At 46.3% G+C, this 26690-nt stretch overlaps 2 protein-coding genes and 1 long non-coding RNA gene across 5 annotated transcripts; 1 reads left to right on the plus strand and 2 right to left on the minus strand.

Annotated features, from left to right (window-relative positions):
* Nucleotides 1-1591: 1591 nt before the first annotated feature.
* c19h3orf18 (chromosome 19 C3orf18 homolog) lies at nt 1592-5577 on the plus strand. Of its 2 annotated transcripts, XM_029827053.1 has the most exons (6): nt 1592-2593; nt 3477-3894; nt 4107-4132; nt 4214-4343; nt 4510-4543; nt 5200-5577. In XM_029827053.1, exons 2-5 carry the CDS (start codon nt 3634-3636, stop codon nt 4513-4515), a joined length of 423 nt encoding a protein of 140 aa, XP_029682913.1. In that variant the 5' UTR covers nt 1592-2593; nt 3477-3633; the 3' UTR covers nt 4516-4543; nt 5200-5577. The 2 variants fall into 2 exon arrangements, with proteins under 2 accessions (XP_029682913.1, XP_003973429.1); XM_003973380.3 differs by lacking the exon at nt 4510-4543 and having other exon boundaries at nt 1857-2593.
* A 45-nt stretch (nt 5578-5622) lies between these two features.
* On the minus strand, nt 5623-12504 carry LOC105417840 (uncharacterized). The gene is made up of 4 exons (XR_003886070.1): nt 12383-12504; nt 10750-10800; nt 10632-10670; nt 5623-9185 (listed from the first exon to the last, which is right to left on the minus strand). It is a non-coding gene; the product is annotated as an uncharacterized lncRNA (long non-coding RNA).
* A 4526-nt stretch (nt 12505-17030) lies between these two features.
* mst1 (macrophage stimulating 1) lies at nt 17031-26449 on the minus strand. 2 transcript variants are annotated; one of them, XM_029827052.1, is made up of 18 exons: nt 26222-26449; nt 25747-25891; nt 23862-23977; nt 23669-23783; nt 23454-23590; nt 22903-23023; nt 22699-22817; nt 21783-21957; nt 20681-20811; nt 20189-20291; nt 19733-19869; nt 19579-19611; nt 19351-19465; nt 19202-19279; nt 18562-18708; nt 18349-18455; nt 18045-18184; nt 17031-17475 (listed from the first exon to the last, which is right to left on the minus strand). In XM_029827052.1, the coding sequence occupies exons 1-18, from the start codon at nt 26268-26270 to the stop codon at nt 17290-17292; spliced, it is 2154 nt and encodes a 717-aa protein (XP_029682912.1). In that variant the 5' UTR covers nt 26271-26449; the 3' UTR covers nt 17031-17289. The 2 variants fall into 2 exon arrangements, with proteins under 2 accessions (XP_029682912.1, XP_003973430.1); XM_003973381.3 differs by having other exon boundaries at nt 17031-17451; nt 26222-26446.
* Nucleotides 26450-26690: the final 241 nt, after the last annotated feature.

Here is a 26690-nt window from a genome sequence, read left to right on the forward strand (position 1 = left end):
TAAAACCTATATATACACTATATAATCTATTATTAGATATTTTATATTTATAAATAATTGCGTATATTGATGAAAATGAATAATGTTACAACTTATTTAAAAAGGAGCCTTTCAAAACACTGCAGGTCACCTTACAAATTAGTAATAAAAACAGAAACCACAAACCTCATACCACAAAAACTTAATTAGATTTTAAAAGAAAAAGATGAATTTAAAATAAAGTGCAGGACCCGAATGAACATTTTTTTCGGTCAAAAATAGAATTCTACACTGCTGATATTACATCACATTTAAATAACACAGGGGGAATTCTTAACGTTATTGCACCATTTAGAAATAACTTGTCTGAGGGCTTCCTTTTTTTCATAAGAGTCACCGAGGAATCTCACAACACCGGTCTCCCAGCCTTTATTGTTTTAGCACCATTTATTTCGCAAGTAAATTGTGACGGTTTACATGTAGAAACATCTGGACAACTTTGCTCAACAAGTTTGCGTTTAAATTTGAAAATTAATTTTTGACACAAAACGATCATTTTAAATTTCCGACTGAAAGTGATTAAAAACATTTATAGAGAAGTAGCTAAGAAGTTTTTTTTAACGATATAAAAAGCAAAGTATTATTAATTTGCAAAATCTCTGCAGCGTTGTCTCGTGAACACTAGGGGTCAGTGTTTCGCTGCGTGGTTCGTTGTTGCTGATAGTTTCTTATTCGGTCAATGCCTTTGCCTAAAAAAAATTTTTTTTAAAAGACTCTTAACCCAAACCCACCAAACTCCTGGTTTCTTGATAACAAAAGAACTTTACTGTTAGCTTTATAAAACTTGAACTGGCAGAATCTGCCCCCATGTTTGGTTCCATCTACAATGGGAGTCCTTTTTTTGCTTCCGTTATTTTAATGGAGACATCTTTCCAGTTTACTTACACCAGCAAAGTCCTTGCAATGGCTTCCACATTTGTCTTGTCTTCATCGTGGCGGTCATAACGTGTCACTTCCTTTGATATTTCCTATTTCCTTTACTTCCGCCCTTCTCTGATTTTACCCCAATTCTCTCTCTCTCTTGTAGCTGATATACGTAAGAGTGTCCTTTTCATTCCACTCAATTATACTTTGTTAAGTCATGTTGTTTTTGTTGCACTGCAAAAATGCAAACATCTAAAGAGCAGCAAGCACGAAAGAAAAGCATAAATAATTCCATTTTATGTTGTAGTGATGAATGCAGAATGTTTAATGAGGCTGAGGAGGTGATGAAGGAGGCAGATGAAGATGGAGGAAGAACCACTGATTATGAAGGTTTCTTTTAATTAAAGCCCACCGCCTTTCGGTTAGAAATCTGGAGAGGATATCCATGACAGCTTACCTCACACATCAAACTCTAATTCTTGAAATTCTTGGAAATGTGCTAACAGATGGGCTGAATACTTAATAGATGTTTCAGTAGTGACGGAGGTGTGAGTAATAGTGAAGATATCATCATACTGAAATTAATATGATAATAAGACTCAAGACGCATCCTTTCCTCTTCAGATTTATTTGAATCATGCACATAAAATCATTATTCTGCATTTTTGTCCGATTTTTAAATTAATTAGATAAGAATTTTATGTTAAGTGAAACAACCTTGTCAATAAACATATTTAAAATTATTTCATGGCAATTTGATGAAAATGTTAGTCGTATTAAAAAAATATTTGTGTAAATATGAATAAGGAATATTGTAATTATAAAAACATAATTACTGGATACATTGCACACACACACACACACACACACACACACGCACACACACACACACACTCTCAATGAATGTTTGTTTTTCTTTTGATTCCCTTCAGTGTTTGTGACCATGGCGACGGGGAGCTGTGGATATCCTACAGCCGTTGCTCTGACTCATACTCATAAAACTGCCCTTTTCAACACATCTCTATCTTGTTGAAATTCACAAATAACTACAACTTCTTCTCAGAGATAAAATCAACACCCAATGGTGCCGAGTGAATACAGGCTTTCTGGGAGCACTTTACAGACATCATAGGGTTAATTTCCCCAGACCTGCCACCCGGATGCAGTCATTCACATGTCTGACAGCGTTTGGTGCTGTGCAGAGCCCTTAAGTCTCATTCTTACCCCTGCAAAGCCGTACAGGCAGCTGAGGCAGCCAATCGGATCTCACACCACGAAGCCATCAGACCAATTGCAGGGCCAAGGGGGGAGGGAGCTGCTGGGACTGATCTGTCTTTGCAGCATCCTTGGAGCAGCTTCTGCTGTGTGAAACACAAGAAAGGAGGAGAGAGGGGGAGCAGACCCTCTCAGTGCTATCTGTTACTGGGAAAAGGAGCTCCTCCTGGCAGTCCAGACGGCTAACTAGCACTGCAGGACTCATCTTCAGGGAAAATGGCTGTTTTTATCAGTGCAAACAAGCCTCAGCCATACCTGGGCTGCTAAACGAGGCAAGCAGAAGAGGAGGACGAAGAGGAAGAGGAGGCGGGGCAACTGCTGGAGAAAATGCTGCCTCTTCCAATGAAAAATTTCCCTTGTCCAGCCAGCCCAGGCCTGCTGCAAGCTCACCAGAGAAGTCATTTTGTACGCTGAGGTACGTACGCATCTCTAATCTGAGAGGACACATGGAGCGGGGGCTGGTCACGTTGGCAGGATTAGCAGCTCAGCTGTTTGCTCAGGACAGCTGAGACCACGTCAGATGCAGACTGGGAAAAAACAAAACAACAACTGACATGTCCTGGATCTGTGACACACAGCTCCGAGGCCAAGAGTGGGTGAAAGACGTCCCAACGTCGCAGGCTCGGTCTTTGTTACAGTGCCGGGATTGTTGCATGGCTGCAGCCAGCCGTTGGCTTTTTATTGGTTGTTTGCATTAGCTGCACATGTTTCTCATTAGGAACACCAGCAGACAGGATGCACCCAGGGCAGAGCAATGGGTCATGTGTCTGTCTCCACTGCCTTCCCGCGTCAGCATTTTAGGTGGCTTTTAAAAGAAAAGCACTCCAGAATCAGGGTAAATCTGCTGATGGGATGTGATACGACCTGTGTGTGGGTGGGTGGGTAGTGCATGTAGCCAGGGATATATATGGAAACTGTGTGTGTGTCCTGGTGGTGTGCGTTTCGCCACACCTCCATCCCATTTCCTCATATCTCATGGTACCGTTGAAGCGCGTCGTTTCATTTTCTTGATGCCACTTATGCCCGTATGTACCACAGCAATAATATGATGTCCTGAAATTAAGACGGAATGATGTCATTCTCCCGGCACGTCTTGAACGGTCCAGCCGTTCTTCCTCTTGACAATGTGGTTCATCCGAGGACAAACCTGCTGGTGGCTGCGAGGAGGACAGTTTTGTCTTCCTCCTCCTCATCACCATGTTTTAGGTTCTATACCTTTCACACCAGCCAGCGCCAGACATGTGATCAGGCTTTACCTTTTCTGATGCATATATATATATTCCATCCTCATTCTGCAGGCCGGCCAAAGTGTCGCCACCATCAATGCTTCCAAACTCCTCCGACCAGAGGGACTGCGCCTGCATCAGCCATGAGTCTCACTCCGCACTGAGAGGCACAGCAACGTCCATTCCCAGCGAGAGCGCTTCCTTCCATTAGAACCACCGGTGCCCCATCATGGCTGCGACCACGGCTGCAATGGCGGCGAGCACCCTCTCGCCGTCGGCTGTCAGCACCGCCGTCCCCTTCCTCCCGACCGGTTCGGGTGCCAGGGACAACAGCACCTACAGAACGACGTTAACAACTGTTGCCGTGACGGCTAACGAGACCAGCATCAACGCCACGGCGTTCCCAGAGCCTGTGCTGGAGGGCTCTGGGATGGGGATGGTGCTCATCCCCTTTGGCATCATCACTGTCATCGGCTTAGCTGTGGCCATTGTGAGGAAGTGTTTAGAACTCAACATCCCATATTAATGATTAACAGTTGTATTATGTGAAAGTGAGCCGTGTTTGTGTATCTTTACACCAGCTTTGTGCCGTCATCCGATAGCCAAATCACATAAAAACCATCTCTGAACCACAACATGAGCCAGAATTGCTTTAAATGACCTCACTTGTATTAACCTCTGTGTCCCCCCCCCCCCCCCAAGATGCTGTATATCCGAAAACGGAAACGGTGAGTCCCGAAAGTCTTTATATCCTGAAGCTTGGGGCACGAGAGGATTGCTGAGCGGCCCTTTTCCCCTGACTCCCACAGGCTGGAGAAGCTGAGGCACCAGCTGATGCCCATGTACAACTTTGATCCTGCTGAAGAACAAGATGACCTGCTGGAACAGGAACTACTGGATCACGGACGCGACGGAAGTCTCACCGGCCCCAACAATAAGGTGAGAGTCACAACAGAGTCAGCTGGTTTTCTGTCTCATTCGGACCAAAAGGACAGCGTTTTATATGTTCAAAATTTGGTGAGGAGCTTTGGCTCTTATCTTTAGTAATATACTATTGTTATTTTTTTTTAACTGTACTTATTCACTTTTATTTTCTTCCATTAAGTTTTGACAGTGGCGTGATGTAAAATACAAAGCTGGTAAAGTATCACCTGTTCTTGCACCACCTTTTCTCCTCAACAATCCTCACACAATCAGCGTATTCATCATCTTAACCACCCTGTATTTCAACATTTAGCAGAAAGCCTAAACCAACATTCATGCTTTTCCCTTTTCTATTCCCTTAATAACTCATCGTCTTTCAGGGCCCATAGGGGCACAAAGTATGCAGAAATATTTGCATCCAGTACTCATCCACATGTTGAAACAGAGCCCACTCTACGTGGCATTTTTACACCAATCATATAAAAATGCATCACTTTCCTATGAATAAAGTAACAAAACCTTCACCGCGACGACACATTCGTTCAGAAAAAGGACAAAGAGGCTAAAATCCAGCAGGGATTCCAGGATCAGCACTGACAAAAAAGGCAAAACCATTTTGATCGATTTCGTTATTGATCTGGACATACGGCAGTCACCAAAACAATGTCCATATTTTCAGACCTGTCATGTGCTCCGATCATTTCGGCCACCGCCGTGCACGTTCACCACCAGGACAGGGCACTTCCTGTTTGGATCTACTGACGCGGTCTTGGCTATTCCAGTGATTCTTTAAATGAAGACCACATCTCATCAGCTAACGTCTCCTGCTGTGTCCTCGTCTCTGTTGCTAACGGCTCCATGTCGTCCGCAGACCCTGACCACCTCACAGGGAACCACGCAGAGGCCCAGCCGCCTGGTCTTCACAGACGTAGCCAAAGCTCTCAACGCCTGACGGATCCCTCCTGGCCGTCGCTGACTTAAAGACTGTTGCTCAGGAAGGAAGACAAAAGGAACTGGAACTGGGTGTTTGCTGGATGAATTCTGTCCTTACACTGATTTCTTTGAGACAACAAGCGGAGTGTGATGCACTTTCCTCCAATCACTTTGAGCTCATCAGCAAGCTTTTGGGCGTCAGTATCGACTTCCATGTTTGATATTTTGTGGTTCGGTGTGTCAGACGTGTTGCTGTCCCCGAGCGCACCGCCCTTTCTCCCACGTGTGTACATATTAAAACTATTTAAATCCCCCCAAAATCTGTGGGCTTTGCTGTACAAACCTGAGCCAGGAGAGGGGCAACAGGTGTGATATTTTATTGATAAGCGATAAAGAAGCAGAAAAACACAAATCACAAGGTAAAGAATCATATCAAAATATATATCACAGGTTTGTGAGTTGTATTAATGAAGTGGATAAGGACACGTCAACAACATAACTACAGAATGGTGTTAAAAAGCATAAAAGATGATTTCTCACGTTACACTTCAGCGGTTCAAAAGATGAAAAAAATGGATCAAGTACTGCATGTAACTCTAACTATCAGTTAAATCACAGACTCAGCGGTAGTTAAATTAACAGGCACCCTTCGGGCTGACTTCTGTTCACCACGGTGACGCGAGTGGAGAGAGATGAGATGAGCGGACTACAACAGTACTGGTGCGACAGTTTTGTTTTCAAGGTTTCAATGTCCACGGCGCCCGCGGGTCTGATGGAAAACGTTGGAAACGCAACCGACCAAAACCTTCCTCAGACGACCCGGGCGAGTTCGTTTTCAGAGGTAGTCCAGAGGGCAAAAAAACAACAAAAGTAAAGTCAATACAGTTTGAGGAGAAATTATACCTGGCTATAAATGAGTTAAGCCCCTCCCCCCCAGGCAGCAATTTGTCAACAATGCTGAAATACATACAGGTAGTAAAATACAATCTCACTGGTGAGTCAGTCGGTGTTTTAGCCAGAAAAGACGGGGCAGGGCAGTTAAATCAGGTATGATGGCAAAAATGTCAATGTTAATAAGTATCAAAAATAATTTGAGCATGCATAAAAACACATTTTTTCAGTTGATTTTAGCTTTTTTTTCCTTCTTCGTAATTTATAGAAAAATATAGACATATATTAGCATGACATACATGTTTAGTGAGTTGTGACTCACTAAGTGAGTTGTGACTCACTAAGCGCTCAAAAGTGGGAGTTAAAGAGTCTTTTAATTGGACTAGCGCTCCTGAAGAGGAAACCTGTATCTTCAACCCTGGTTAAATAAAAGTAGGTTCATCGCTGTGACAGAGCTGAACAAAAGGCCCTTTTCTGAGTGAGGGGACACGCAGGGAGATCAGTAACCTGCTGTTTTGTCAACTAGCTGCTATTTCAGTTCACAGTGTTGCTCTGAGTAGAGAATAAAGGGTCTGTTGATACAGATGTGCTGGCATCTCACCATTTCAGTTTCAGTTTGGGCATCTTAAGGGCTCCTTTCATGGCTTTAGGGAGAAGAGACTGCAGCCCCACATGCAGATTTGGTGCATTCCTGTATTGTTTCAAATCAATCAAATCGGGTTAAGGAACAAACCTGAGCACTTCACACGCTGCCATTGAGGTTTCATTGTTCAACGTGTTGAATAAAACTTTAAATTAGGGCAGAAAAATATTAATCAGTACGGTTTGTTCCATAGATGACTAAATTTGAGGTCGCTAGGTAACCACCTAAAGAGATGTGGTTGCCTTGCAAACAATTTCTCGTGTCGCTGCCTGGCGACGCTTCAAAACATCTCTTTTGCTTCTCTTATAGCATCATGAAGATGAGGCTGAGGCTTTCAGTTACGTCACTGTGGTACAACTTCTAACGCAGGAGGGAGGTGAGCGTACAGCGGCCGCTCCAGATGTGTTCCCTCACCGTCCAGCTGCTGCTTTATGTCGGAAAGCGGGTTCGCTCGCAGCATTTTAGCGTCTCTACATCGCAAGGGGGCAGGTAAGAGCACACGGGGATCCGGTCTCCTCTTGAGGTGGATTACCGTCATGTATTTCAGCACTGCGCGGGTATTTGCTGCCCTTCTTTTCAGAGTCACATGATGTACAAGGTGTCACACATACAAATTACAGTGTAAGAGTCAGGAAAATAAAGACACAATAGTAGTAAATAAGAAAGAGTAAGCGACCCCAAAAACAATCCCAAAACCAAAAAAAAAAAGGACAAGTATTTCATAAGGAACTACACCCTAAAAAGCAAGTATTTCATCAAGTTGTTGTAAACTATTGGCTGCACTTTATTTCCCAGGAGAACGAAAGGGTTCTCGCATCAGCTTTGAACAAACAGGCCTAAGATTTTTATTTGGAAAAGAAAAAAGAAAAGAAAAGAAATGATGCACTGATGCTTTTATCTGTACACTGATAGCAACAATCATCAGCTGGAGTGTACTTTAAGCCTCTGTGTGTTGGTGCGTGGGCCAGGAAACACCGGCCTGCGCCTGTCCGTGTTGGACATCTGCGCACGTGTGCACGCGTTTGAGTGATGCATGTGTTCGAGGGAGCGGAGAGCAACGTCGCTGGTGATCGTCTGCCTTGTGTGTTACTGAGGTAGAATGAGAGACACTGAGGGCAACTGAGGTTTAAATGAGGTCTTCTTGTCAAGGCATACTGGTAATGTCAAATACAGGTCAGAAATGCACAACAAACACAGCACAATTATTACTGAGTAGAATGACAACATGTTCCTGAATACGTCTGTACCTGAGGTTTGTAAAAGCATTGTGAGAGCAAAAATCCTGAGTGTGGAAAGATGACACGTCAATGCTGCAGCTGACTGAGGCGAACGACTTTTGTCCAGAATGAGACGTCCATTCTAACCTGTTTGGGTGTATGTTGCAGCTGCTGGTTGGAAGGAAAAAAATAAAAAAGATATATAGTTCACTGAGGTTTTCACATAAGACATTTCACCCCTCCCAAAATGGACATTCCATTTTGGAGTAAAGTCGTTCGCATCTTTTTTTGTGTGTAAAAATGACTTCAGAGCACCAAGTTTGTTTGTCAACAAGTAAAAAAAATAAATGGCACTGCCTCGCTCCCACTGCATTCGAGGATTCATGACACTTGATGTGGAAACAAGTTTTAATAAACTGTTTGGTTCCTTTTTTTTGTTTTTTGAGCCCCCTCGCCCCTTTTTTCTTTTTAGCCCCTTCAAGTGTGCACGAGTTTTTAGAGCAGAGGTCCGGGAAAGAAGGAATGTCCCCCCAAAATTTTAAGAAATATTCTTTCCGCCTTTTTTCATCTGGAGTAACACAATCGTGATGTAACAAGTAATACGTAGTTAGCTTAGCATAAATACTAAAGGACATTAGCTTCACGCCGTCCAAGGACGAAATAACAACCAGCACTCGCCTTCAACCGGTAAAATAAACTTTGGTTCGTGTGTGTGTGTCTGTATATCGTACAACCGCGACTTTAGTCAGACTCGCTAGATTCAGTCTTTATGCTAAGCTAAGCCGAGCGAGCGGCTCACAGTTCAGCTTGACTTGAGAGTGGTATCGCCTCTCAGCAGATAATCAAATAAGCATGTTTCTGGAAATATTCCCTCAAAAAAAATCCAGCGAAAATTCAAATTCTTCGACGTAATGGCAATGTTCTCTAAAATCTCACCCGCAGAACAATATTGGGGTCAATATCGGATCTGTGTTGTATGATTTTTTGATTGGAGCATGTGTGTGTGTGTGTGTGCGCGCGCGCTCCTGAATCCTCATGACAGAAAAAAGTCGGAGTGAATCTTTCTTTGACTGAGGCCAAACCTTGAGGTAGGTAGATGCATCCTAGCTAATCTCCTTCCTCCTGTGCCGGAACCTGAGATGTAGACGGACCCTCCTCGGCCTCTAAAGAGCCCTGGAAGAGCGGGAGAAGACAGGCGTCAGTCGGCTCCACGCTTGTCACCAGATTCGCGCGGGCCGGAACGTCTCGAAATGGGCACGGAAACAGAGCGCCATCGTGGGAAATCCAGAACTAGCTAGAGTTTTATTGAAAGATTGCGCGCGAGGAACTGAGGTCCAGGTGTCAGCCCTCGAAATGTGAGGAAGACGACGGTTATGCCAGGAAACCAAGAAGACAGGGGAAGAGAGCAGTTAGATCAGGTTTCCCCTCTCGATATTGACTCATTCTTCCCCTTCGTGTGCGTGCGAGTGAGGAGGGAGTCTGTCTCAACGGTTTCGGTTCTTGAAGATCTCTGACTTCGCAGTGCCGGCCCAGCGGGACGCCAGCGCGCTTTTGGTGACAACCGTTGCGCAATGTTGTCATTTGAAAGATCTGCGACGGGGCTGAAGAAGAAAAACAGTTTCTCAGAAACTCTGCCGAGGTGCTTAAAAAAGAGTGGATGCCACAGAGGATGTATGGAGGTGTATCGGTGGAATTTGGCGCTGCTCGTTTTCTAAGAACTCGCCGTAACCTCGTCGAGGCAGTTAACGCAACGGGAGGCAAACCTGCCAGCTGGCGGTTTTGCTATTTAAATCACAGTTTTAAAGGATTCCGCTTCGCTCTTGTGACAAAAAGAGGAAATCCGCACTAAAACGGTGGCGACAAACGCGGGGACGCGTCGCGGAGGGCCCGCGTCGCCTCAGCAACAGACCTTCACGTGGCACAGAACCTGAGCGCTGACCCGAAAGAGGACGGTTAAACGGGCTCACGTTTGAATCATATATGTCAAAATGGCAAACGGCGATTACTCAGAAGGTAAAAAACTGAGACGCAGAGCGAGATTTCTGTTGAACCGATTGGAAGGTTTCGCTGTAACGCGGTCAGGACGTCGGGCTTCTGAGCGAGGGAACGCCAACTGGTTGGCGGGAAAAGTGCATTGGGATACGTGGCTCCGAGGTTTCACATGGGTTCGGTCTTTAAAGAACGCTGCTGAATACGGACCAGGGCTGAACGCTATCAAAGTTATTACGACCATTATTTAGTTCAGCTTCTCTAAGAACGATCCATCACTCACTCGACATCACTAAATAAAATCCTGGAATCGGAATTCCAAGTGTTTGCTGCTCTGAGTGGACACATTCCTCATTGTCTTTCTGGATTTGTCCAGAGTGTCCTCGTGTCTCCACAGTGTAGCGGCAACACGGGTTAAATAGAGCCCGATCAGCTCCATCGCTTCACACTCTCAATTTTCACTTGTTGTGAGAAGGAGCATGTCCCAAGTTTGCTCAACGTTCCCAAACGGTGGAACCGAGGAACAAAATCCAATTCTAGATACTTCTGAGGACTCTGAGCTCGACACAGCAGCACTGACGGAGGGACCGCTGGTCCAAACATCTGACAGTGCTCCTCAATGTTCCTCACCTGCTGTTCTTCAGTCTTTTCTTGAACTATTTTCTGGGGCTGTAAAAACAAAGGGAATAAAACAAATAAAAAGGAATCATAATTGTGAGACTGTACAGTCCTCGGACGCGCCCCGTACCCATTTGCGTGGTCGCCCCCGTGGTCGCCTCTCCCCAACAGGTTCTACTTTCTGCAAAAGACCAGAGAGTTTGATTATTATGTCCCGTCACGGTTTTCCACAAAGGCTACTTGGTCATTTGAGAAGTATTTTCTTTAAAGTTGAGCAAATTCAAAGGAGTCGTGTGAAGAATTCCAGTAACAATAAATGAATCCTCCTCATTACCCAGAATTCCTTAAGTAGCATCACCTTAATTGAGCAAAGAGGTAAAACAGGTCGGTTTGAAGTGCAGTATTTTTATTTACTTTTAAAAAAAACACTCCCTATTAAGTTGTGTGTGAGTGGAAGTAGTTCAAATTCCAACAGTTTGGCCGGGTGTATTCCAGATGCCGGCCTTTGTGCTTCCCAGTGTGTCACACGCTCAGATAACAGTCAGGTTTGGACTCTGGACAGAACATAAAGTGTCTCCACTGCTGGAAGGTTCGGAACCCGAGCGGCGGGTCGGTCTCTGACCCGCTGACACAGAGCCCTCTCTGAAGACTGCGTCCGTTCCCTCCGACCCGCCTCCCTCTGAAAACCGCCACCTCTTGTTTTTGTGCTGGAAATGTGGACGGATTGTTTTCCCCTCACACGTCTGCGTCTCAGATTGCCTCCGTTCACTTTTCGCTTCACACGCCAGCGTCTAACTTTTACTTCCTGATGCAGAGCCGAGGTGTAACCACTGATTGTGATCTCTGCTCTCAGATCAGGCCAAATTTGTCGATGAAAACGATAAATTCCCTCCGAGTCGTGTCTTCCTTGCTAGCCTCAAACGGATGTATTGTAAAATCACGTTGGTTTAGCTGGTCCATGTCAGAAAAGTTTCAGACGTAACTTCCCATAATCTCCAGTTTTGCATCACTGGCTGCTGGTTTCTCGCTTCTCTTTAAGTAACAATCGACTAAAAAAACTCAAAGTCTGGAAAACATTTTTTCCCATTCACAGGTTCATTTTACTGTAAATGTCCCTTAAACTCATATTTAACAGTAGTGTGAGTGAATGAGCGAATGGATGATTGACTGTTGGTGCTACACCACCTTCAGACACACCTGATGGGCTCTGTGTGGATTTATGAATATTATATATGTGTTTAGATTTAAAAAAAATCATTTTCAAACTTATTGTAGAAGACAAGAAAGTAAAGTAGAAAACCTCCACACGATGTGTATAAATTGCAATGAAACCATTGAAGACAGGAAAGAAGGTAGCTGATAGTGCTGTGTGTCATCCCTGGGCTTCAGATGATATCTCTATTTAATTGAACCTGTTTCAGATTAAATATATATAAATATAAATATATTATGTCCCATAAAGACTGAGATGCAGTGCAAATATTGCCTGTTTGTGGGGAAACAAAGGGCACGTTAAACTCAGGATTCACTAAAAAGTAACATTTGCTTCGTATTAATCAGCCTGTTTACCATGACAACATGACTGTAACAGGATTTCTGGAGTCATCAGATCATGTAAACAACATAATCTGATGTGCATTATCAGATAAGAGCGGTTAGGATTACCGGACTGGATGCAGAGTCTCCTCTAAACTCAGATATCTTTGTACATGCATGCCCGTTAATCAGATTAATTCAACTGCACAAGTGTAAAAACAAATTACCGTATTCCTGAAGTGCATGTGAATGCGTGAAATCTGATTACTTCAGTTATCTGATTGCTAGAGAACACATCTCAGGTCATCTCAGGTCCTAGTTCAAAGTTCATTCAATACTCAGTGTTACAGTGATGGGGCTCAACCTTCGGTGCAGTTCTGGGGCCTTTGTTCTTGCTGCCTTTCGGTCGTCCTCTAGGCCGCTTTGGAGTCGGTGGTCCGACCGGCTCCTGTGGAGAGAGAGAGGACACGTGGAAGCCACTCGGTGTTCCAGGAGGAACCCCCTCACACAAAGCTGTCCTCCTCTGAGCGGCTGGTTCCCACCTGCTGCTGCTTCCGCGGCCGTCCCCTGCCTCTGCGCTGAGGTTCAGGAGGAGACTGGGCGGCGCTTGTTTGGGGAGATGGCTCTTTGGTCCCACTGTTACTCATGCCTGTGTCTGTCCACCTGCGTCGAAGAGCGTGGGCATCAAAGCCTGGAAGAGGGGCTTGAGGGCTGGAAAAGGGCCGATACAAAATAAGATGAGGGAACACCTTCGAGGAAATGTGTAAAAGGAGCTTTATTGCTTGGATATAGCGAGGAAGAGGAACTGATGGAATAGCTCATGCACAAGGCTCTTTGGCACGAGGCGGATCGGAACCCAGATCGACATCTGGCAAACGCAGGGGAAACATGAGAGAGGCATCCCGCGACTAAAAGTAGCACAGATATTCACAAGTCAGTGTGCCACCCAAATCTGAATCTGCAGGGCCGGACGTTGGCCTTCGATCTGGCACCGGGCAGGTATTCCGCAAAGAGCTGGGAGGCACGTCGTCTGTTACGACCGGCTGTCCTCTCCAACACGTACGAGGCTCGGGCAGCACGCAGGCTTTCAGGCTGCGTCTTCTTCAAGTCATGGAAATCGCTCAATAAAACCCCTTTGCAGTCTCTGGCTAAAAGAAAGCTGGATTCATTGTCCGCAGACACTCCTGCACCTCTGCCCGGAGAAGCTAGCACCAACCATGAAGGCCGGCTTGACAGGTGCGCTGCAGAATGGCCCCCACCACCTGATGCACCAACAGCTACAGCTAATAAGACCCAATCAGGACGAATTCTGCACTCGATGTCAGGCTCTTTCTTTGATTTGCACTTCTGAAGGTTTTGTAGCTTGGATGTAATAAATTCTGTCTATTGTAGTATATTCTCTGCATCATTCAGAGTCAGTCTGTACGCAACACACCGTTGGGTTTGCTCATTTCATTCAATTCCTCATCGCCATTGAATGAAATTATCTACGTCTAACGCGCCCGGTTATATTTCACCAGGAAAACGATGCAAAGAAATTTTGATACGTTTTGACAATTTTATTGCTGAAATGTTTTAGACATTTAAATGAAAAGCAGATGCAGCGTGGAAACTGTAAAACAGGGACTGTGCAGGAATTTCAAAATAAAGGCACAGGGGGACGAAAGCAACTGAAGGACTTTTGATCAGACACAACAAATATATCGCTAATGAACATATTAGCCACAAGTTCTAGATAGATATCTCAGTTTTATTTTGTATGTATAAACAGTTGCCTGCAAAGTTGTAATATATTTTATATTTTGAAATAATAGGGAGAGTGCAATTTATTCTTTACGTATGCACATGGGCCCATAATTTTTTACTGTAAAAACAGATTGTATACATTTATATTTATGTGTATTCACAAGATATTTAATATATTAATTTATATCTTTTTATAGCATAAAAAGCAGATTTACTCTAGTGAACGAATTAAGTCAATAACTGGTATCTTTATCCATAACAATAACTAAATAACAGACATAAGGCGAACCGAAAAATTAAATCAGTGCATAATTATACTTATTTATTTTATTTAAATCACACTCAGGACACATTCTGACTTTTTTTTGTTTTTCAATTGGTTTTAATCGATTTCCTTCCCCTGATATTCCAAAACATAAACAATACACCTGATTTTGCGCTGTGATATTTCATCTCCGCGGTGACAGTTAAACCCAACCGGGTCGACTCGAACCCGGTTCCGGCGGGTCCCCGGGCCATCCCGCCCTGGGAGGAATGTGCCAAACGCTAATTGCCAACACAGCCTATCAACAACGGCCGCACCGAAGCAGGAAGTCGGAGTAATGCGAGAGATCGACGTCCTCGCAGAACCGATTTAAAAGCCAAACGGAGACGCAGGACGTCGCTTTAAAACGCGTTCGGAAGCAGCGGGACGTGCGTGGCCAGGTCGTCCCGCAGCGGCGGCGGACCCTCCGCTGCAGCTCGGCCGTCTTTGGCACTCAATTCCGGGACTGAATGTACTTTTTACATATGGGCGGCAATTGGAGACTGTAAAAAAAAAAAAAAAAAAAAGAAAGAAAGAAAGAAAAGACAGAAAACACACACATTCTCGTGCAGCCTTTAAAAAGGGGGCTGTAGGTTGCCGCAAACCTTCCGGACTTTTAATCGCCTGATTGGCACATGCAGGGGGAAAAACATCCAAGAGCAAAACAACAGCCGAGGCCAGCGGTGTTAAAACGCCTGGAAATTGCTCTCTCACCACACAACATCCCACCGCTTCCATCCGTTGCGCAATCGGCGTTAAAAAACTATGATTTTTTTTTTCTTTGCGGTGATAGCAGGTCCGCGGGGGTAAATGAGCCGAGGGTCTGCGGGGGCTGCAGAAACTTTAGCACGAAGGACAAAGGCCAGAAACACAGGTGCAAAAGCTCTCCTTTCAGCCCAGGCTTTACGTACAGGGGCTAGCCTATACATACATGCATTCGGGCCACAGGCTCCATGTTCGGATCCTGTAATGCGGGCGGCGAGCGCGGCGGCGGCTGCGGAGCGGCGGCTTCCACTTACCTCTGAGCTGAGCTGCACTTTTACCTGGAACTTCACAGTCTTCCCCACTTAGTGCTCCTGCACAACTTTGAAAATGTTAGTGTATCGACCGTCTCATTGGCTGGTATGAAAGGGTAAACTCTCTCTCGCTCGCTCTCTCCCTCCCTCCCTTTCCCTCCCTCCCCTCCTCCTTCTCCTCCTCTAATCGGAAATGTGTGTGATCCCCCCCAGACGTCCAGTCACGAATACCCCAGTTGCAGTATAATTGGGGGTTGTAGCTTGAGCAGTATGCATTGCATACTTTGTCTATTAAAGCATGTTTCAAGAAACAGCGAGGGGGAGGAGGGACGGAAGAGCGGGCCCCGCCCCCGACAGACTCGTCGGGACCACCCACTTGAGGGGGAGCTGGAAGGCTGGGGTGGGGTGGGGGGGTGGGGGTAGTCGGGCATCAGACAGGAGCGAGGTTCCGGGGTTCCCAAACGGTGTTCTGGGTGCTGGAGGGGGGGGTCCGAGCAGAGGTTTCACTCTCCCTGCTGCTTGATCCCCACCTACACAGAGAGAAATCATACTGTGTGATGTGTCAGAGGGGGTTTCTGGCAGGGGGAAAAAAAAAAAGAAAAAGAAAAGTGTAGGGCAGCGGTGTGACGTGCACTTGCTGGAGGGGAAATCAAGGCTGATTCTGGTTCAGTGGCAGATAAACAGCAGGGACGCGAGGCCGGTGCCCTCAGAAGGGAGCAGTTCCATCCAGGTGGACTGTTGACGGCCCCAAACAGCCAGACGGCCTCTCGTTTTGGATTTTAGCTGTCTGGTTTCTCACACTCGCCTCAGCTTTAACCACAAGGTAACCGCTCCAGACGGTCGATACAGATGGAAGCGTCTGAGCCGCGGGCAACAGCCTTCCAGGCCAGACGGATGCTGGGACACAGCAGTTTTGTTACCGTAGATTCAACCTTTCAGTCAGATTTGATAGAGCGACATTTACCGGCAGTCGTCTATGAATGGGATTAGTCATCTATTACAACTATTACTCCATGAAAGTGAAAAGACTCATCTTTAAAGACCATGCATTTCGCTTTAAAACCAAAGGGGAGGGGAGTTCCACAGCTCAGTCCGGTACATATCTCACTCGTCCGGGCAGCATTATCTTCTGATTAGGCAGCACAGGCAGGGAAATATTTGCATGAAAACTTCCAAGAGACACAAACAGAGACAGAACAGGGAATAAGACAGGGAGAGGGGGGGGAGGGTCCGCACAAGAGGGAAAGTATGCATGCACGCATGTACGACTGCATTCAGGGAACGTATGTATGGGAGAGAAAGAGTGACTTTAGAGGCCCTCTGCAGGCTGGTGCGTCTGAACTTGGGTTTTGGACTCTGATCTTGAGGTTTATTTAAGCTGAATTCCGTGGGCTCATCAGGACCGGGTTACAAAAATCCTCCTATAGAACTAGAAAGAATGTGCAGCGCATACAGTTCTGCATAAGGCACAAAGGCATGTCTTTGGAGGTGGGGGCAGGCATCAAAAGACAGGCAGAGGAGGGATTTCTTTAGAGGCTGGGGGCAACGAAGGTATTCCAGAGCTCCATTCACTGGCAGGGAGAGGAGGGGAGGTGTAAAGTTTTGTGGGATGGGGGCGCATTTCCAGGGGATGTTAGGAAGTGGTGCACTGTAACGCCCCCCCCCCCCAACACGCTCTTGAGGAGCTACTGTTTGCATTAATTTCCCAATATTTGTCAATTCTATTTAAGCACTGTGCATTTAATTAGAAGGATATTGAGCTTTCTCTGCAGCTTCTTTGATATTTAGACAAAAGATTTCACTTTCTTGTTGTTTTGGTCAGATTTATGTGATTATGTACAACAACAGATGTGCTCAAAAGCTTCTTCTTTCAATTGACTAAATAATAAATGCCAGCAAAGCGGATACAAGCACACGTACTGAAATGTATTTTTTTTTTTTATAAACACAAGGAAAAATGCTCTTCTTATGCTGGTTTAACTGCATAATAACATAAAAGATCAGCGTGTTATTACTGTATTTAAAAGAAGCATGTAAAAGTTGAACATGAAGAGTCTCTGGGGCGCCTCTACGCCATCTCCATGACCTTTTTGATCCAGTCCACATAGGCGGACACCCGGATGAAGATGTTGGGCTGCCCCGGGTGTCCGCAGCGCCTCATGGGTATGATCACGCCCTCCAGTACCCAGCAGTCCCTGTTCTGACACGCCAGAGGGCCGCCGTAGTCTCTCTGCAGCCGCACAGGAACAACAATCTGGAGTCATTATTTGTCTCTGTTATGACTGACTGTCACTGGCGAGGCTGGAAACATCTTGCAGTCACGTATTGTCCAGCCCCCCCCCCCCCCATTATGCACATGGTAAATGTCTTTGATTTATGGCAACTTATAAATAGCCGTATGTTCTTTACGTAACGTGATCCCAAACGGGATTATTTAAACTCTTAATTCTCGGCGTTTGCGGAGGAATGTGCAACGGGAGAATAATTGGAAGTAGATCGGCTTTACTGAAACCGCAGTTTCGTTACGTACAAAATGGGGGTTAAATCACGGGGCGCCGCGCTGATGTTACGGCTGCTATGCTGGGCTGTACCGTATATTTAGCATATAGACATCAAGTGCCATAACAACATTCTCAACAAGAATGAAAGCGCGTTCGGTTCCCCAAACATCTACTATTCTTTAGCGGCGCTGCACATGGCTGCAACTGACAGACAGGAGAGTAACTGCTGTATGGTTGCCATGGTGACTGCCCCGTTTTCCACTCTCTCTGCTCTGGTTCCTGATCACCGTGAGCAATGATTGATAAAATAAAGTCCTCTCACCTCACAGGCGCCCACCCCGCCCTGGAAGGAGCTCGTGCACATCTCGTTTGAGCGGACGCGGCCTCTGAAGTACTTGTTGCACTCCTTGTTACCAAGAACCGGTACGTGGGCCACGTTGAGGACGGTCTCGTCTCCGGTCCCTTAAAAAAAAAGGAAGTGGAATCAGTGTAAAATAAGGGGCGAAGCGGAGACAGCAGAGCAGGGAGACAAAAATACAAAGTTCCGGAGATGTCCTCGGTTATTAAATATCATAAAGGAAGGAGATTTTCCACTGAGTTATGGTGTCTTCAAGGTTCAGACTTGCCTCTTGTCTCACCCCATCCTGCGATCTCACAGGTCGTCCCCTCTGGTACAATGTAACGCTCAGGGGGGAGGCAGATCTGGGAGACACGCTCATTAAACTCTGCAGGGCTGGAGAAGAGAGTCAAGGTCATGTTAGTATGTCTTTCTGTGTGTGTGTGTGTGTGTGTGTGTGTGAAGGGGGGGTGGGGGAGAGAGAGTTGGAGGGAGTACACACTATTCCAGTTGCAGCATGACCAGCTGAGATTCTGAGGGTCCGCAGACGATCTTGGTGAGGGGGATGGTTTGCACACCCGGTTCGCCTTCTTTTGGGTCACGGAACAGCGTTCCCATCATGGCTGAGTAACCCGGCAGGTCCACGTAGCTGTGAACATGTAGCGCTTCAGTCAAAGGAGACTCCGCTTGTATAAATAATTTGTCATTACCAATTTTGTAATAGCTGAACTGTCTAGTCTGCTTTTGAGAGGTAATACTGATAAAACATCAAATAAAGATGACTGATGACGTGTGTTTGGCATCACGATTAAAAGGTATTTGGTAATAAATCACATATTAAATTACCATCCATCTATCTGCCGGTTTTCTTTTTTATACAAATCCCATGTTGACAATTTCCAGTGAATTACATCAAATAATAAACGTAGAAGCATAAGTTTGAATCACAAAACAAAGATCAAAGCACAGTATTGTGTTTAGCTCTTAGCATGACTAACAAAACTAGCAAGAGCTGAGAAGTGGCAGCCTCTGGTGCTTCGAGGGGATTCGTTCTACCAACAATCAGCCACAATAATTTAAGCGTCAGTTTAAATGTACTTGTCATGCAGGTGAGCTGCACCTTATAAAGTGTTAAAGCTCACCAGGAGGAGAAACACTGCTTGGTGCTGATCACCCATCTGGAGTTCACCATGGATCCTCCACAGAAATGGTTTCCCTTCCTGCGCAGGAAGGGTCAGAGGTCACACACCCGCTCGTGTCCGGCTCACACACCACCAGATGCCAAACACACCTGTCCCTGAGGCTCACTGTCCACGGCGAGTTCCCAGGAATCCCATTAACGATGCGCAACCTGGTGGGTTGGAAGCGGTCCTCTCTTTTCCCACATTCATTGAACTCCACCTTCTCTGCATACACACGCACGCACACACATACAATGGCGGTGTTTTATTGCGTGGCGACACACAAAAGGTCATCAGCGACTGCCATTTCGTCTGATTTGATTAGTTCAGAAACTAACCTACTGGTTCATTCATGGGCACCTTCTCTCCAGCTGTGGTGAAACAGAGATGAATCGATTAGCTGGCTGTCAGCCTCAGTCAGGGGTGTGACCACACACTGTATTAAACAGCAGTGACCCGCTTAAAACGGACAAAAAGGGCCCGGTTACATACCGCATTGTTTGATGGCGCAGTAGTCAAACTCGGTTTTGGGGTCAGTGGTGTAGCACCAGGGCCCGTGCTGGTCCCCATCTGGATTGCGACAGTAGTTCTCTGTCAGATTGGCCTCAGGATGCGTCCTTGGGTTTATCCTGGAAAATCCCACAGATCCTTTTCAGGAACTAAGCCTCTCATAAATGTTACAAACACAGGCGGTGGGCACAGATGCCCTTTGCTTTCTGGTGCTTTCTGCACTCTAACTCCAAAGACAAAGCCTCGGTTACGGGCAGCGTGTCTCTGGATCTTTAGCTCATTTACTTCCAGCTGTGAGAAATGTAATTTTTCACGCATTGCAACACGGGACAATGAAGTGTGTGCGGACAGTCCATTTTTTAAGTCACGCAGTCTTATCTGCTTAGCCTCAGAGGTGTCCCCAGAACTGCAAAATAGCAACATCAAGTGTCACCGTACTTTGTCCGGTGAGGAGTGTTAACGTTCCACTTCTGACAGGTGATCCCCTTCCGGGTTTTCCGCACCGTGCCGCGATAGTTCTTTCCATTTTCCTGGTAGCAATCTGGGAAACAGACATTATCATCGTGACAGTGATCCTGATGGCTGCTGGCACGCTGTGAAGGCTGTAATGAAGCTGTAATAATTGGATTCAACGCTGAAACTCTTGCACGGCTACCAGCGAGGTCAGGGAGGTCGCAGGCGGAGGGTTTTCTCTCCCCAGTTTGAGGAACTGAGTAATGTGGTTTTGCCTCAGTATGCAGTTAAACCACATATTTATGTTAAATGTAGGCATACTGTATATCCATGTTAAGACTTAAAGACTGGAAACGGAATTAAAACATTTCTTTAAAGCCTTAAAGGCAGCTCCATACCCTCCTCAGGGCATTACCTCATAGTCCTGGTGTCACCATAATCTTGCTACTTTTATGTCTTTGCTCAAACATCTTTTACCTTCAGCCTCGATGTCGTCCGCGCAGCGTTTGATCTGTAAGCAGAGAGCGGTCCTCATCTCAGGTACGGAGGTGAAGCACCAGGGAGCTTCTGAGCCGTCTGGGTTACGGCAGTAGTTCTCCTCCAAACCCCTGCACCAAAAACAGGTCCATCAATGTAATATTCTGGTGGTTTTAAGGCAATTAAAGGTTTCAAAGCAACAATGAGAAAACTGTCACCTGTATTCCCTATTTTTTCCATTGTGCATACTTTTTGTTTCTCCCCTTTTTTAGGTTAAAACCAAAATATACTGTAACCAAAGTCAGTAATGCCCAGGGCATTATGGGTAAGAATGGGCTGCAAACTGCTGATTGTCTGTTTCATTTAGTGTAAACTCAGTCATTTACAGCCATTAGTACATGAGTTGGAACTCGGAAAAAAACATTCAATTGAGCTGATGCTGACATGTTTTCTTCGATCCAGCAGATCCTTCTGCACTTAAAAAAACTGTCTATACTTCAACAAATGGAATGCACGGTGTGCGTCCTGCTGCCGTGTCTTTTTTTCCTCCGTGCGTCAATGACTCCTGACCTATTTCCATGGCGACAGAGCTGACAGACATCGCCGACGCTGATCAGACAAACCAATCGGGCTCCGGCATGTTTGGACACCTATAAATAGTCTGGTCCCCAACCATTCAGGTATTTCTACACATGAGTGGCTCATCCCTGTTGCAGCCGCTTCAAATGTCCTCCTGGACAAATGTCTCGTGTCCTGTGCAAGCAGCTCCACAAACAAACCAATGTCCCAACTCAACTGTCGTTAACATTGACAACGTGGTTCTGTGTAACTAGCACACCCGCCGGGGTCTGGGTACCAACTGACCCCCGTCACACCTCCCTAGCACTGGCGATCCCCCTCAAAAGCAGATGAGCGAGACGCCCCTAATGGCTCTTGGCACGATGACTGATGATGGCACGGCCCCCGGGTTTAATATTCCCCTCGCGTCTGCGTGACACAGTTGCCTCTCTGTGCAGCGGACGCGGCGCCGCCGACCATCGATCACCGACCCTCCGCCCGTCAGGGACCAGATCAGGTTAATGTCTGCGCGTGAAGTACTCACTTGCACTCGTACGTGTTTGGGTAGAAGGGATGCTCGTGAGGGTACTGGGCGTCCCAGCGCTGACAGGGGATGCCCGACGGCGTCTCGTTTACTTTCCCACGGTAATCCTCCCCGCGGCCTCGGAAACAGTGGGTGGTGAAGCTGGAGCGCTGGCGTTTCTCCACCTGCGCCTCCGCTGAGGGGAGATCAGAGGAGGTTAGTTAATACGGTTAATATTAATGTGAGCGGGACCCCTGGCCACCGGAGGGGAGAGAGGAACTCGTGCTTTATGTTGCAGCAGAAAGGGCGCCCTCGTTCTGTTTTTACCCCCTCGCTGAATCAGGCGGCCATCTTCTGTAGTTGGGCGCGTGCAGAGTCTTTCCAGAATTATTTCGGATGAGACGTTTGTGTGCTAGAATCAGCAGGTTGACGGTTTTTGCTCGACCGCTCTGCTTTGGAGCGTCTTTATTGGATGGCGCCACCAGATGGCGGTCTATTATAGCGGATCCGCCTCCAGCCACGCTGGAAGTGCCACCGTTACCAGGCTCATCTTGCGCAACCAAATGTTGAAATCCTGGGGAAACCACAGCGGTCCTGTTTGGTTTTACTTATTTACTTTGCTTTGAGTCCGACGCCTGTGCTCGAGTTGGGTATGATTGCTACTCATGACACACTATAAAAAGAACATCCAAGAAGTTTGATGCATATCTGGGATGTTTATATGCTAAGAAACTGAAAATAACTGAACTAACCCGTGTAAAAGTGCAGATTTACTCGCTTCAGACCTTGTTGTTCTTAAATCACACAAAAACATTGAGGTGTTTTTAAGAATCCCACTGTTGGGAAATACTTCGCACAAGCACTGAAAAGGTGATCTGATAAAACTCAATGACAGAGACTTAATGAGACCTTTAGAACAAGATCAAAACAGGCTTACTGCACTTCCTGATCTCACAGTTCTCCCTCTCCACCTGAGGATCTGTGGTGTAGCACCAGGGTACCGGGGAGGCGTCGGGGTTCCGGCAGTAGTTGTCATCTAGGCTCTTATCGGGATATCTGCCGACAGGTTCCGGTGGGAATTCGGGTTAATTTGTCAGGACTTCATCAGGGAGATGTTGGTGAAGCATGAAAAGGCTCATACTTCTCAGGCTGGTAGATATGCTGGTGGGGGTGCTGCTGGTCCCATCTCTGACACTCTCTGTTGCTCACGGTGTGGTCCACCTGGCCCCGGTATTCCTCGCCGTTACACGTGATGCACACCTCTGTAAACACAACACCGATGCTGTCAGGCTGGACCAGGAGTCGACGCTTAGATCACAAAAAGTGGCGTCTTAGACAGGAACAACATCCTAGTTTAAACCAGTTGGATTGGAATTTGGAATTGGGGCTCTTTCCTGCTTCAGGCAACCCCACCGGATACACATTTCTGAAGAAATGACGTTAAGCGCAGCCTGTTTACCAAAGTGACAATCTTAGCTAATCGGCAGGATATTGAGAAAGTTGAAAAATGGTGAAATTGCAAATTTTTTGTGCCTAAGAAGCAAATCGGAATGAGGAATAATGCAATCGGAGAAGCAGTGACCTCAGAACCTGCGCGCAAACAACAACCGGAAATGACAGCTGTGCACTTTCCCCCCACTGCCCTTTAATTGGTACCAACTAATGTTACGAGGTAGGTACTTTGGGACGTACCATCTTTGCACTGGGGGATGTTGCAGCTTTCGTAGCGTCGCTCTGGGTCGGTGGTGTAACACCAGGGGCCGATACGATCCCCATCTGGGTTCCTGCAGTAGTTCAACTCCAGACCGTTGGTGCTTGAGGGAGTCCACCTGAGGGAAAGCTGGATTACTCCGATTCCCAGGAGGTAACGCCGAGTCAGACGATTTCGGCTCTGCCGAACATCTCACCTGTGATCATGGGGAAACTTGGACCACCACTGCTGGCAGGTGAGCCCGCTCCTCGTGGTGGAAACTTTCCCCCGGTAGTCTTCCCCTTTACCCACGATGCACTTTCTGACATAGACTGCACATTAAAAAGAACCCAAGTCACCTCCTGGCCCGGAGTGTTGCACCTGTCTTTGTGAAATCACGCCACTCTCACCTTTCTTCTCATAGAGGTCGCAGTTGACGTTCCTCTTCACCTCTGCGTTGCTCCGGTTCCCCACCCAGGGCAGATGTTTACAGGTGACGATCGGACGCGTCTCATAGTTGAACGCTCTGGTGGGGAAGTGAAACCTTTGTCAAGGCTTGATCTGAGAACACGAAACCCGGGTTTCCTTTCACGCAGAGCACCTTTTTTCTGGGTTGCAAATACAGATTGATGAGCTGATGGAAGCAAATCTATAACAATCAGGTTTTTCTCTCGTCACCTCTGACTTCAGTTTTTTAAAGCTTTTACTTTAAAAAGAGTTTAGAGCCGTCAGCCATCAGTGCAGAGAGGAGATCTGTGGTTTTGATGTGGTTCCATTTGGACCGTTAGCCGTTGTTGTACCTCCCCCTTTCATTATCCAACATGAACAGCCCGTGTTGGGGGTGTTTGGGTCCTTGATAAGGGAGGCCAGAGGAGCGCTTCCGCCATTATCAAAGGCAGTAGACGGGGAGTCTGACAGGCAGGACCACCAGATTCAGACCCTCCTTGTTGTGGTGGCATCGGCCGTCAGCCTCCTCAACAGCCGACGGGAGCCTGGAACACCGACCACACCATCTATTTACACCGTTTTCACCGGTGGTATTGTTTTAATTAAATGATTGTACATGATTGCACAGTTGTGCAGCTGTAACTCACTGACAGATATTCCCACACGTTGATGTATATTTGACTTGACTGGATTCATTTACTCAATCACAGTTTGTATTTTAAGTTACCTCATTTTCTTGCAATGACCCCCGTTGAATAGTTACATCTTCTACATATTTTAATTGTCTTGGTATTCGGGGTGAAAAGCAAAGTAAGAATTTCATTGTACCTGTTTTCTGACTGTGCCCAGGACAATAAAATGACAATTTTCCTCACAAAAGATTGGTTTTGTTTTTCCAGACCAAACAATCCTTACAGACCAGCAAAATGTCATATTTTCCTGGAAAACCACAACTTTGATCACAATATTCATTTTGTAGCTATTTACCTACTTCTTGCCCCTGGATATTTACTTCCTTTCATCACGATTCCTCTCCTGCCACCATGATCTCCCTCAGCTTCCCTCTGTGTAACAGCTTCTCACGGGAGTGTTGCAGCAAACCACTGCTGCACGCACGTTACCTCCCGCTCACACGCCGACTGTGAGACATCACAGCAACACGGCACCCGTCTCTAATCTTCATTCTCAAAACGACGGATCATCACGCCATAATTGCAGCCCTGTCATCAAGCCGCGTCATAATTAAAAGAAGAAAAGCAGCACTGGAGTCCTGCGGTGCTTTTGTGAATGTTTCAAAGATCGTCTCCATCCCTGAGTTTGCTTCTGCTGCGAGCTATTGTTGGCTGTGTTTGTCAAAAACAGAGTCGCCTCTTTGAACGCAGAACCCTGATGCCCTCCCAGTAACCGGAGGAACATCGATTTCAAGCGTGCGTAACCAGCGTGAGTGTTTGGACGTGACTGTTGTGCCATTGTCCATCTGTTCTCTTCTCGCCATTATGTGGGTGTAAGTGTCCCAGACCACCTCGACACACGTGGAAACAACGAAGAATCACCCAGAAATTCCCTAAAAGAGCTCATTCGCATCAGATTTCACTCAAAGGTGTCACTTTTGCTTAATCACCCTGGACGCAGGAGCGGTTCCAAGGAGAATCAAGCATCACACCCCAGCGGTTTGACCTCTTCCTGTGAGGTCGGCCACGATTTTGACGTCTTAGCGAGGAAAGAATTTTCAGCGGAGGTGAACTTTAAAGCGACGGCTGTAGCTGTAACTGTAGCAACGCCACACGTGCAGCCTTTTGCTGTTTTCCTAGAAATAGCTGGCAGTGAAAGGTGCCAAAGCCTGGATACCTGCAGTCCAGAGACTTGGAGCAGCGCTGGGCACAGTCCTCCAGGGTCAAGCTGTACAGCAGTGACACTCGGGCCGTGTTCCACGAGGTGGGAACCAGCTCCCTGCCCTCAGAGCGCTGGAAGTCGTTGAGTGGACTGTGATAGCCTGTTTATTTACAGCAAAACAACAAAAATATACATTGTAAGTTGAGTCCAGGTTTGGTACCAGCTTGGCACAAACCTACTGCACACATATAACCTTTGGCCAAGGTCTCCAGAGCATGCCGCTCTTACTCTTGTACGATCCTCACAGATATTTACACAGCACCAACAAAAATAACTGGCAGCATTAAAAATAGCTGATTGGCTGAGTTCTTTTAAAGCCCAGCAATTAAAAACCAAACAAACCAACCCAAAACACAACAGTCAAATAAATTTCAAGATAAATTCAACAGTGGCTTCCAGAAGAATGCAGTTCTTTAGATAAAGTTCTTACCAGAGCTCGGTTTGAGTGTCAGGAGAAGAAAGGGCAGCAGCAGTTTCATTGTTTACGTGCTGCGGACGCCAAAGACCCGTTTGCAAGGCTGGTTGAGATTCGGACTGAGATTTCTCCTTCCTCTGACGAAATGTGTGGGTTTAAACATTCGACCACTGGTCGAGCTGACAGCGAGGAAGGAAAAAACACACACACAAAAAAAAAACCTACGCACACCAGGACGTTCGGTAGGTAGTTACATAGTGCAGACAAAAAGGGGAATATGTAAAACGTGACCATCCAATCACGAAACAGAGCGTCCTTACTCAAACAGAGGCCCTTGTCCCCAAAACACCAATCAATACATGCATTAATCATTAATCACGATGGGCTTGATCACACGTGTGTGTACTTTTTAAAAATAAAATATTTAACAATAAACTGAAGAGAGCCTCTTCGAAGAAGTAATAAACATTTGGAGACGCGGATG

Source organism: Takifugu rubripes, chromosome 19 (assembly GCF_901000725.2).
Source record: "Takifugu rubripes chromosome 19, fTakRub1.2, whole genome shotgun sequence".
NCBI classification, from domain to species: domain Eukaryota; kingdom Metazoa; phylum Chordata; class Actinopteri; order Tetraodontiformes; family Tetraodontidae; genus Takifugu; species Takifugu rubripes.

What these genes read in the sequence shown, in the direction of transcription:
- mst1 (XM_029827052.1), bottom strand. Translation starts at nt 26,270, where the DNA reads ATGAAACTGCTGCTGCCCTTTCTTCTCCTGACACTCAAACCGAGCTCT. An exon ending in GACACTCAAACCGAGCTCTG is followed by an intron (nt 25,892 to 26,221) that starts GTAAGAACTTTA and finishes GTAAATAAACAG; the next exon opens with GCTATCACAGTCCACTCAAC. An exon ending in CTGTGAGATCAGGAAGTGCA is followed by an intron (nt 21,958 to 22,698) that starts GTAAGCCTGTTT and finishes ATCTCCCCTCAG; the next exon opens with CGGAGGCGCAGGTGGAGAAA.
- c19h3orf18 (XM_003973380.3), top strand. Translation starts at nt 3,634, where the DNA reads ATGGCTGCGACCACGGCTGCAATGGCGGCGAGCACCCTCTCGCCGTCG. An exon ending in TCGGCTTAGCTGTGGCCATT is followed by an intron (nt 3,895 to 4,106) that starts GTGAGGAAGTGT and finishes CCCCCCCCCAAG; the next exon opens with ATGCTGTATATCCGAAAACG. An exon ending in TATATCCGAAAACGGAAACG is followed by an intron (nt 4,133 to 4,213) that starts GTGAGTCCCGAA and finishes TGACTCCCACAG; the next exon opens with GCTGGAGAAGCTGAGGCACC.